Consider the following 12,140-nt stretch of genomic DNA (forward strand, 5'->3'; position numbering starts at 1 on the left):
ACACACACACAATATATATATACACATAAAGTGCCGACGGCGCTTAGCAGCTGGGCAATCAATAATAAACTTACGGTAAATATCCAATTTCCAACCGTCCTCCATGCCCGATTCAGGTATCATGCTCTGTTCGGCGCGACACGACAGGAATTTGCCGCGATCATCGATGGTTGGCGTAAAAGTCAATATTGACGTTGTCATATTACCATCAGGATTTGCCTGCAAATACAGAAAAAAACAAAAAAGGCATAAAGAAATGAGAAACGAAACGAGACTTTAGTTAGGGAGCTCTGCTTGTGTTGGTATGGTTGGTTCAGAATGAGACGAAAAATGGCGAAAATATAAAATTTAAGTTACGGTGAATGTTTCAGGGCAAAAAAATTTTATTGAGAGGAATATTTCTGAGCCTTAGGGTAGTTCTAAAAACTTTTTTGACTATTTTTTAACGATTCATCCTATTTTTTGTGCATTTAGCACAAAACTAGCAAAACCCATTGTAAGCTTGAGTAGGGTAATCAGTAATAGGGTGGTTCTTAAAAAATAGTTTGACAGGCTCATTTCACTACTTGTTCAAATATAAGAATTTAGGTATTGTAAATGAAAGATTTTTATAATATAAACATAAGGGTGGTCCTAAATTTTTTTAAATTTTTTCCAAGCTCATCACGTCTTTCGCAATACTTACTCACAAATAAAAATATAGATGTGTAAATTGAAAGAAATTTGAAATATTGGCAAAAAAATCGCCCATTAGTTTTCTTAAGGACCACCCTTACCTTAAGAAAACTAATTGGCAATTTTTCAAAGCTGACTCTCGAACTAGCGCAAAACTTAAAATATAAACCTTTATATTGAAAGTGATTTGAAATGTTGACATAAGGGTGGTGCTTAAAAAAATTGTTGCACTACTTTTTTATAGCCAAGTTTCGTGGATTTAGCCCAATAATAAAAATGAAAACATTTACGTTAAAAGTGATTTAAAATGTTGGCATTAAGGTGATCCTTAAAAATCTATTGAACGATTTTATTTACATACAGCTGACTCATGTAGAATTAGCAAAAAAAGTTAAAATATGAAACTTTAGGTTGACAGTGAATTAGAATGTTGACATAAGGGTGATCCTAAAAAAATCTATTGAACGCTTTTTATTAAGCTGAATCTCATGGAATTAGCTCAAAAATTAAAATATAAACCTTTATACTGAAAGTGTTTTAAAATGTTGGCATTATGGTGGTTCTTTAGAAAAAATAATGAATTGAATACCATATTTTTTAGTTCTATATGTTAGTTGTCCCACTCTCCCTCGGAATATAGATATAATGCTTAGAATTCAGAAAATGTATTGCAAATATTTTCACACTTCACTTAAGAACTACCCTAATCCACATTTATTACACATGCTACCTCCTAGTAATAAAATATAGCTGTTGAATTGGTTAAAATGGCAGCAATGGTCAGCAATGGCAAGTTTGCATCAACAGGGTTATATAAAATGCATAGACTACAACAAATTTGTATGCATTGCCATGTGGCAAGCGGTCAATAAATGTCAGTGCACTTGTGGCAACTGGGGAAATTCGAAGTAAAATAAACAAGGCGGTTGTAAAGGAAATGTGTTGCAATGCATGTTTTTGATGCTAACTGTATATTGAATACATAAGGGTGGCACTTAAATATTGAGATCAATTTTTATTTTTTTTTTAACGCTACGTTCACGTGCGTTGCTACCGAAAATTTATATTTGAAGTACGAAATGCAGCTATACACAATTTTTTCTTGTATTAGGATGACACTTAATTTAATTTCTTTTAAATTTTTCATAGTTCAACATTATTATTGCTGGTGTTCACAATCAGTGAAAATTTTTTCCTATAATATTTGCATTAGGGTAGTCCTTAAATGCGATATTTCTTTAATTTTACATATTTTTATTTGAACTAAAGCTAAATGCTCATGGAAAATTTTTTTTATCAGAAATCAGAAGTTTTTTTGCCTCTATTATGTACATTAGGTGGGCTCTTATTTTCGAAATTAAATTTAATTTTTCATAATTTTTTAATTACATTGTTGCCAAAAATATATTTATTTATTTTGAAGCGCAAAATAGAACTTAAAAAAAAAATTGCGTGTATTAGGGTGGCACTTAATTAAATTTCTTAAGTTTTTTATAGGTCAACATTATTATCGCTGGTGCTCACATATTGGTAACAAAATGTTAAAATAATATATACATATGTACATTAGGGTAGTCCTTAAATACGAAATTTCTTTAATTTTGCATCGAAAAATCGAAGTTTTCTCCTACTTTTTTGTGTACATAAGGGCGGAACAAATTAAAAAAATTATTGTCTTATTTTTATTTGAGTAAAAATTAACTGTGTAATTGTTTTTATAAATTTTTAATTTTTTTACCTACATTATGCATATTAAGGTGGTTCGATTACTAAAATTGTGTTCAAATTTTTCCATAAATTTCAATTCAACTATGCTTAAATGTAACGCTATAAGTTAGCACATCGATATAGTCGTCATGTTAGCATGTCTTTTATTTACGAGGGCGGCTATTATTTCCCTCTTAACACGTTTTTCAATTAATAAATGGCAATTCTCAATGACAGTGAAAATAATCCGTGGTTCACAAAACAATGCTTCGGCCAAAAGTTTCTGCCATTCTAAAGAAATCTTTTCGAAAACAATTATAACCACCCTATTATTTTAACACATAACCCTGCTGTTAGGTGAATGTTCCTGTCAGCGTAGTACGCGTGTAAAAACTCTGTCAATGCAGCGAAATTTCACCTAAAATGACAACTCAAACATGCAACGCAAATTTTGTTGACAAAAGCAACAGAAACTTTCGCAGCGCGACGCTAGCTATTACTAGACGCCTGCGGCAGGAGTCTCGAGGCAACCATAGTAAGTTAACCAACAGACAGTGAGAAGTAGACAAAAAGTAAAAAAAAAAATGTAAAAGCAATGCAAAAACGTGTTCACTCTCTCACACTTCCTCTCTATATTTCCCTTCAGCCAGTTCCTCAGCTTCCTCTAGTAGTCTACTCAAAAATTGGAAAAACATATTAAAATATGCAAATGCTGGCAACACTCTAAGCGTTACACACACGAAACCCAAATTTATTTGTAGTTGTTGTAATGGCAGTAGCGCCGAAATGTAGCTGATATGTTTGCTGCGAAGCGAATATGACACATTTCGATTGGAATCCTCCGATTTGAATTCTACTCTTTTTCTGCACGCTTTCTTGCCGTCCGGAGAATTCAAATTTATAGCACTTACTCCAGCCCAATATGCCATACTTAGCTTGAAGTGTGTCCCATTTGCATTTGTATTAGTAATCGCATATTCTTTCGTGGAAGTATTCTGTAGGAAGTGTCAAATGTGCGGTTGCGTTTGATTTTTATTCATGTGGAAAATAACTGTGAATATTTTGGTATTAAAAAATTCTGGCAATAGAAGTAACAGTACTTTTGTGGGGGTTGAGGGCGTTTTATGTGAAAAAATCATCATATATTCTCACTAGAAGCCATTTATTTGCCGAATATGGCAGTTTTTATGCTTTTATTTAAGGAGTTAGTGCACTTTGTATTTGAATAGCCTTGAATTTAATCGAATTTGTCGTTGAAAATAATATTTCTGGAAAATGGATGCAGTTTTAAAGGTAGATAACTTTTATTTCCAGTAAATAAATGAGAAAAGTTAATAAACTTGGCGGTATTTTGACATAACTTGACGATGGAGTTTCGCCTATAGAGCAAACTCTCTATATAACCCTCCTTAAACTTTTCTTTACAAGACGCAGATGGATAACCAATTTCGCTACAACTTTCCCATCTCAGCCTTATTTCGCGATGCAGGTTCCTTACTGCTTAGTCGCAGGTAATTTATCATCAGAAGTCCTTAAAATTACTAATTCTTAAGATATAGATGGCCAGTTGACATTTCTTTACATGATTTGGTAAAAAATTCCCGATAAGTGGCTATCTTTGTTAACAACTATTTAAAATGTAATAGCCAAGACACAATTCCGCCATCTAAAGATCGTTAGCCTGGTTCGGCACCCGCTATTCTTCCAATAATCTTGTTGGTCTCCGAACTTTCTTCCGAAAAGAAACAGAAAATAGTTTTTATGTTATTCAACCAACGATATTATTGTAAGTTCGGAGACTTTCTTCCGTAGTGGACTACTAATAAGCACTATCTGCTCAAAACTATTTTATCCAAGTCATATACACTGCGCTCTGAAAATAAAGTGATTTTCAAATAATTTTAAGGAGCGTTGCTTATAAATTCATAATATAATATCTATTTCATTCTATTTTTCACGCTTGAACCGTGTCTTGAAAAGTTCCAAGAAGATCCGACGTTTTCGAGCCAAATTTTGTTCAGCGCTGAGGCCCACTACTGATTCAATGGTGACATAAACAAGCAAAATTGTCGTATTTGGGACAAAGAATAACCTGAACGGATTCTAGAGCAGCCATTTCATCCAAAAAAATAACTTGGTGTGGTTTGTGGACTAGTGGAATCAACGGTCCATATTTCGTCAAAAATTATGCTGAGGTGAAAATGTAACCGTCAATGGCGACTATTTGAATTGAAGCATGGGATATTGGCAAGATTAGATTTCCCATAAATCAATGAATTTATTGAAAGAACACTTCATAGAGCAGATAATTTCACGTTAAGGGCCGGTCGATTGGTCACCAAGATCGAGTGGTGTCACACCCTTAGACCTATGAGCATATGTAAATTCTAAAGTCAAAAAACTGGGGAACCTCGAAATGGATCACCCTTTACCTAATTTTGCAGAATATAGAGAACTCCAAATAAAATTTTACTTACTAAACTGAGATGGTGGTAAGCTTAAGGGTTTTATTTAAAAAAATCGAATATAAGCTTTAGAAAAATTTTATTATTTCAATAGACATTAAGTTATGAAAAATACGTGAATGTGAAAACTATAGATAATGTGTATATTCAAGGCGTATATACTTGTATAATTAATATTATATTCAAATATTATAATAAACTAAAATAAATTCACTACTCACCACTTCGTGTGTATTCTTCATAGGTGTGCTGCCCTTCCACCAGGTAATCGTCGGCGCCGGTCGCGAGCCGATAACATTACAATGCAGCTGATACGAGTGATCGGCGGACAGTGGCCGATTTTCGCCATCCAATTTCACAATCAAGGGGCGCACTATGTCAGCAATGGCGGTGTTTTTGAGCAATGAAAAGAAAATAAATACCAAATGAGTGGCAAATGCTATGTATACAAGTGGGAAAAATTTAACATTTCACTGGAAGTATATAAATATGTGTGTGTAAACGTTGGAGTGTGCGAGTTGAAAGTGAGTGTAATAGCAAAACGCAGAATTGGCGGAGCAGTCGGCAAAGCCGAAAAGCGGAAGTGACCAGGCAGCCTAGTGCTTGGTTGTACCCCACAGCTCGTGGGTGTGAACCCTGCTGCTGTGCAATCACAAATAATTACGCCAATAAAAAAGAATTACGCGCCAACGCGTCGCAACAAAATAATTTCACGCTACAATAAAATCAAACGCGCCACTTCGAGAGTGAAGCAGGCGAGTTGCCAGTTGGTAGTCACTCGATAAATATAGTATATACATATATATGCACCAATCATGGTCGACTTTTTTAAAATGCTGAGATTTTTTCTGTTATTGTTGCTGCGAGGGAGGGTTTATTGTCCATTTTAAATTTTTATTTATTTTTTTTAGTGATTTACTTTTTCGTTTAACTCTGTTGCGGCAACGCACTGTGGTGCATATGTGTGTTGCAGCATTTAAAAACTTACCAGAATAAAGCCATAAAAGATATTAACGTTTGTAAGGCATATAATTTCAACGTTACTTCCACTAACCAGAATAACCAAAATATGGTAAAAAAATAATTTCGATAAGTTCTCGATAAATGTGCGAAATATTTTCGATAAATAATGGATAAATACTCGTTGTACTATAAGAAACAAGTAAATTTCCGCAAGCATAAAAATAAAAAATCGATAAATTCCCGATAAATGTGCGATAAATTTTCGATAAATATTTGTTGAGCTATAAAAATCAAATAATTTTCCGCAAGCATAAATATAAAAAAAATCGATAAATTCTCGATAAATTTAGGATATATTTTCGATAAATCATCAGCAAATTCTCGGTTACCATCAGAAGCAAGTAACTTTCCGCACGCATAAATCCCTTTCTGGTTTTTGTTTAAATATATTTTTACCAAACCTAACCAGGTTTTTCGATAAATCTTCAGAAATATGCAATACATTTTCCCTTCGTATAAATACAACGCTGACGCTTCGAAATAAAAAAGCGTTAGGGTATTAAAGCTATCGTTTCAATAATTCTCAGACATATTTCCGATAAGTTGTCTATATCTTTGATATCTTTAAAGCAACTGATCGATAGGTTTTGGAAATAGGGAATAGTTAGTCAACATTTTTCGACATATTTCTGATAAATTTTCGAAATTTTCGATATACATACATATATTTCTCATAAATAATCGATAATTTTTCGATTTAGCTGTTAATTAATTAATAAAAAATGGAGAACTTTTCGATATACATAGCTAATAACTTTGGACTATGATAAATTATCAAAAATCAATAATTCTTTGACGTAATTCCGATAAATAATCGATAAATTTTTCAATATATCGGATAATTAATCAATAGTTTTCGATACACTTCTGGTAAGTTTTAGATATTTTCGGTTATTTTTTTATAAATAATCGATATTTTTCCTATTTAACCGATAATTAAATAATAAATAATGGAGAACATTTAGATATATATGTATACATACATATGTAGCTGTTCATTAATCGATATTTTTAGACATTTTTATCGATATTTTTGATATATTTCTCCTTAAAAATCTCTACTTTTTCGAAGTAATTAGAGAAGTAGTCCATGATTTTTCGATATATATAGCTTTCAATGAATCAATATTTCTTTATAAATGGTCGATATTCAATACTACATCAATTAATCAACATTTTTCGATACACTTCCGAAAAAATTCGATACTTTTTCGTTATAGCCGATAATTAAAAGTAATTTTTCGGTATACTTTCGATATATCTCCGATAAATACTCGATAATTTTTTGTTATAGCCGATAACGAATCTATATTTTTCGATATACTTTCGATAAATTTATAATAAATGTCGATATATTTTGTTTAAATTTTGATAAAATTTTCTGATAATATTATTTAATAAATATATATCTTTTTGTATAGTAATTACTTCTCACACTACCCAAACTAAGACACTGTACAGTACATTTCAGCAAACAACACTTGCAAAATGAAGGAAGTGCCGATTGTTGCTATGAAGTCTGGCATAATGGCGCAAAATTACTGCCATCGAAGCGTCTGGCGGTGTCTATCATAAGCCTGCGGACTTCGTTAGCAGTCATCATTATTTTCACTCAGCATTTTTTGCTGACAGCCTATGGGTTGTTGTTGTTGTTGTGCAAACATGTATATACATATATAGATGTATATATATCATCACATATATACAGCGTTTCCTAGTACATAGCTGACCGGCTGTCAGTTTAAGTGCACGCTCGAAATATTTGTGCTTGCAACAACAACTTGAAGAGCGTGCAACACGCAATTTAAGTGACAGCAATATTGCAAACAACGCTTATTTATGAAAAAACAACAAAAATAAAAACAATGCAGGAAAAAAGTGTAAAATAATAATGGAAAAGAACCGCATCGCGATAATGATGTGACAATTGTGCGAGCTGTTTGTTTTCGCCTCAAGTGCTCTTGTGCCTTTACAAGCGCGAATTTTAGTGGTTGTTTTTGTTGTTGTTGCCGCCGCACTTAATTCGGCACGTGCAATTAACCTTAATTGCATTATTGCAATGCGTTTTTTTTTTTATTTACGCGCGTTTTGCATTTGCATTTCACTTTTTGTTGGGCGGACCTTGGTTTTATTGGATGTAATGGAGTTTGGTAGGATGAAGATGATGTAGCAGAGCGATTTAGGTAGACTGTAAGTTGTTTTAATGAGGTTCAAATATTAAACGTCGTTGTTGCAGCTCTTTTTATACATATCTACATGCATATATACATACTCGTATATATACTTGCTCATGGAAGTGAAGTATACTCCAATTGAACAAGAAAAAAGCAAAAAAAAAATGAAAAGCTCTTCCATAAATATGACCAACTTAAAAATCACGTAAAGACTTAAAACGAATACACACACATACATATACATATATATATGTACAACCGCCACATTTACACCTCATATCGATAACCCCAACCACTCAACGGCCTTGCCACACAATGATGTTGTGGCTGGCACTTTGATTATGGGTGAGTGTGTTTGTATCTGCATTGCATTGACAACTTCGTGCATGTCGAGAGCTTTGAAGTACTCGCCAATGTACTGTTATTTTCATTCGCAAACATACATTTTTATATGCAAATTGTGCCTGTGTTGTTGTTATTTGTGCACAATGCCGTGCAAAGTGTCAGCAAGAGTGTTATTTGTCGTGTCGCCAGACTGAAGCGATGGACTCAACAAATTGTCGATAGGGCTTTTAAGAGTGGGAGTTATGTATATTTAAAACTCTAGTTTGGAACAACACTGGTTACCTCAAAGCTAGAATACTCTTCACAGAAAAAATTTTTATGGAATAACAGGGTATAAAAAGGGCTTTTTCTTGATCAGTTGGTTTATATGGCAGCTATATGCTGTAGTGACGCGAACAAAAAAATGTTTTCAGAATTATCTTACAGAATTATCTGTACCAAATTTCCTGAAGATATCTTATCAAACGAAAAAGTTGTCCATACAAGAACTTGTTTTTTATCGTTCAGTTTGTATGGCAGCTATATGCTGCAGACGTTCGATCCAAGTAAATTCTTCGGCGATCGTAGCACTGTCTTATAAAATAATCTGTGTGAAATTTTGTTAAGATATCTCATCAAATGAAAAAATGTTTCATACAAGGACTAGATTTCGATCGTTCAGTTTGTATGGCAGCTATATGCTATAGTGATCCGATAACGGCGGCTCTGACATATAAGCAACTCCTTTGGAATAAAAAGACGTGTGAACAATTTCAGACCAATATCTCAAAAACTGATGGACTAGTTCGCGTATAAACAGACAGCACATATGGAGAGTTGTACTTCGCTGAATCGACTTAGCTCGTTATACTGATCATTTATATACATATATAATTTTTCGGATCTTCTTTAAGAATTTTCAAATCAGTACGTAACGAGATCAGCGAATTTGAATCTAAGGGCTTCGTTGCTAAAATCCTTGAATGTTTTCTACCGAGTCCTCTTTTTCAACGAATACCAACAACTTAAAGCCCTCTTCGGCTAGTAGTAATTTATGATGAGCATTTTATTTCATTTACCCAGACAAAACCCTGCTAAAATATTACTAAATTCCCAAAAATCGTTTCACCAAAAAAACATTTTCACTACTATATATTTACACGCCACTGTATTTACATTGTCTGTTTTCGGTCATCATTAAATTGACTGCGATTTAACAAATACTTGCTGCATGTTTTATGTTATTGTTTTTGTTTTCCGCACGCCTCTGTGGCAATTAAAATGTGACAGTTAATTGAGTTGCTGCTGCCGTTCGAGTCCAGCTGATAATATTATTTTGCTCTGTAACCACATTTGCGGCTTGAATTGTATGCTGTCAGTGGATTTCGCATAAATAAACACATATGATTTCAGCAAAATAATAGATGCATGCAAAAAAGTGATAAATTCAGCTTGTTTTGCTGAGTTCTGGTTATCGCTTCATATACATAGTATATGTACAATCGTCTAATTAATAAAGTGTAAAAATAAGTTTTTAGAATTCGCTGTTTTTTGAGTGGCACAAGTATGATTGGAAACTTATGTAGGAAATATGTTGTTGAAAAAGACATATTTGTAACTAACTCATGTGGATTTTTGATGAAATTCTGCTATTTCTGCCAAGCCTGCACTCTGTAACTATAGCACACTGATAAGCTTAGGCTTGTGTGAGTTCAGTAGGTTGGTTTAACAGTGTGAGGTCGAAGCATAATTTTGGGAGACCTTTAAAATTGAAGCGTTTTGCGCTCTTGCTTTGTCGCACTGAGATCTCTTCATATACTTATATCAGTTGTCACTTTCTTAAGACGGTATATTCTGTTTTTTTCCCCTCTTAAATCTTTTTCGCATGCAATCAAATCCATCTTGTTCTTTTATTACAAACTGACTGCCTCGAAATCAGTTGCAGTCTCAAACTGTGTAATATCAGAATGATCTGGTAGCTAATATGAGGCTTGAAAAGTAAGCTCTGGTCATTACGTGCATGTCTTAATTAGTTTTTTTATTAAATTACATAGTTTCTATCTAGGTACTGCCGCCGACTTTTCTTTAGCGCTTAATACCAACCTCGGTTTTTGAAAAATTGGAATCAGTTCTCTGAACATCCTTGGTTTTGTACAAATTTTGTTGCGATTAAAACTCTATAACAAATATGGAAAACATATCCAAGAGGTTAAGCAAAAAGCAAAACTTCAACGTCTAAAAGAGAGCGAGAGTTCCAGAAGAGCAAGTAAAAACCTAAAGTCTGATGCAGAAGTCAGTAGTAAGCACTGGGAAAGCATGTCAAAAAATAATATGAGCTGGAATATTAGGCCGCAGAAATTGCCAGCCATTTTTGAGTACAAAGTGACAATGTGGAATGGACCCATTAACCCAGGCCTAACTAAAATCTCTGCAGTTCTTTGGGTCCGGCAACCGGGTTGCGATCAGTTATTACCGCATTCAAGGTTAAACCATAACCCATAAGATACTCCCCGAGAGGCCAGTCCGCATGAGTTGTTTGGAGTGAACTCCGAAGACTTCTGCTCCTCGAGCTACCAGAATCAAGTCTCCGTTCAGACCTTGTAGCCGAAATTACTACCAGTTGAGCTTCCACATTGCTCTGCACTGGTGACCAGGTATTGTACCCCTTACGCAAATTTCACCCAGACACCATGCACACAAGAAACTTACCCCAACATCCAGTGAATCGCCTTCGCTGCCTAAGTAATTCACGCGCAAACAACCCAAACTGTTCGGCATTCCGACTTGTGTAGATGACACCGCTATAATCTCAACGTTCATCATTCCAGCTAATCTTCATATCACCCAGATCCCTAATGTCCGAGTACATCGTGCATTCTGCAATAATATGCACCCAATCGTCAACCGGCACTCTACGCAAGCACCCCGATCTAGCAGAAAGGTGTTTCTAATGCAAAAATGCTTTCAGAAGCCCATGCCCCGTTAGCATGACCTAGTTTCAGCGAGAATCTGATTTCTGGGTTAGCATCAACAAACCTAACGTCCCGGATTTATAATTAGTTTTTGCTTTCGAATTAATTCAGATAAAAATTCGGCTTGTCTTTTGCAGCGCCAGAGAGATTGAGTTTTCAGACGTGGCAAAGCAAATACTTTGCTGAATTTCTACTGATTTTTGTAGTAATTTTCAATAGATGATATAAAATATTCAAAACTGCCTGATTATTCGTGTTAAAGGTATGGTTCTTACTTTGGGTTCGTCGTAAAAAAGACCAGCAATTTTTATGATTCTTTGAAAAACTGGTGTTTGCCAAGCTCGAGATCTTAGTTCATCGAGGTAGCTATAGCTTTAGTTATATTCAGAGTGTAGAAGCTTACAGTGATTTAAAGTGAGCTATTCTTCTGACTCTGCTGAAAGTTCAAACATCAGTTTAATAGCCTTTTCGCAAAGCCAAATTAATTTACTACAATAAGACTATAATTCAGAAACAATTTTGCCTATCACGCAGCCGGCTGCTGGTTTAACCATTAGTTAATATACTTCTTCCTCTTCTTTATTATGTATGTATAAAATGTTTAACAGTGCTTAAAATTCATCACCTGATTGTTGTCTTATCAAAGCAAACAACCAAATTTACAGCCTCGACAAGAACCCGTATAGTTAAATGAAGCAAAATTTAGAGTAAGGACAACAACCCGCAGATATTCCTTTGAGGCAAATTGATCTAAATTAGCAAAAAAATATTTAAAATAATATTTGGCTCGATTTTGATCG

The 12,140-nt window shown here is 34.1% G+C and overlaps 1 protein-coding gene across 7 annotated transcripts in view; it reads right to left on the minus strand.

Moving 5' to 3' along the window:
• The window catches only part of LOC105226929 (neural cell adhesion molecule 2), a 263,927-nt gene that overhangs the window by 61,395 nt on the left and 190,392 nt on the right, over positions 1-12,140 (minus strand). For all 7 annotated transcript variants that reach the window (XM_049453359.1, XM_049453357.1, XM_049453362.1 and 4 more), the window contains 2 exons: positions 5,069-5,220; positions 75-219 (listed from right to left, as the gene is read on the minus strand). In XM_049453359.1, coding sequence (XP_049309316.1) covers positions 75-219; positions 5,069-5,220 — 297 coding nt within the window. The remainder of the gene's footprint in view (positions 1-74; positions 220-5,068; positions 5,221-12,140) is intronic.

The sequence above is a fragment of the Bactrocera dorsalis genome, chromosome 3 (assembly GCF_023373825.1).
Source record: "Bactrocera dorsalis isolate Fly_Bdor chromosome 3, ASM2337382v1, whole genome shotgun sequence".
Lineage (NCBI taxonomy): Eukaryota > Metazoa > Arthropoda > Insecta > Diptera > Tephritidae > Bactrocera > Bactrocera dorsalis.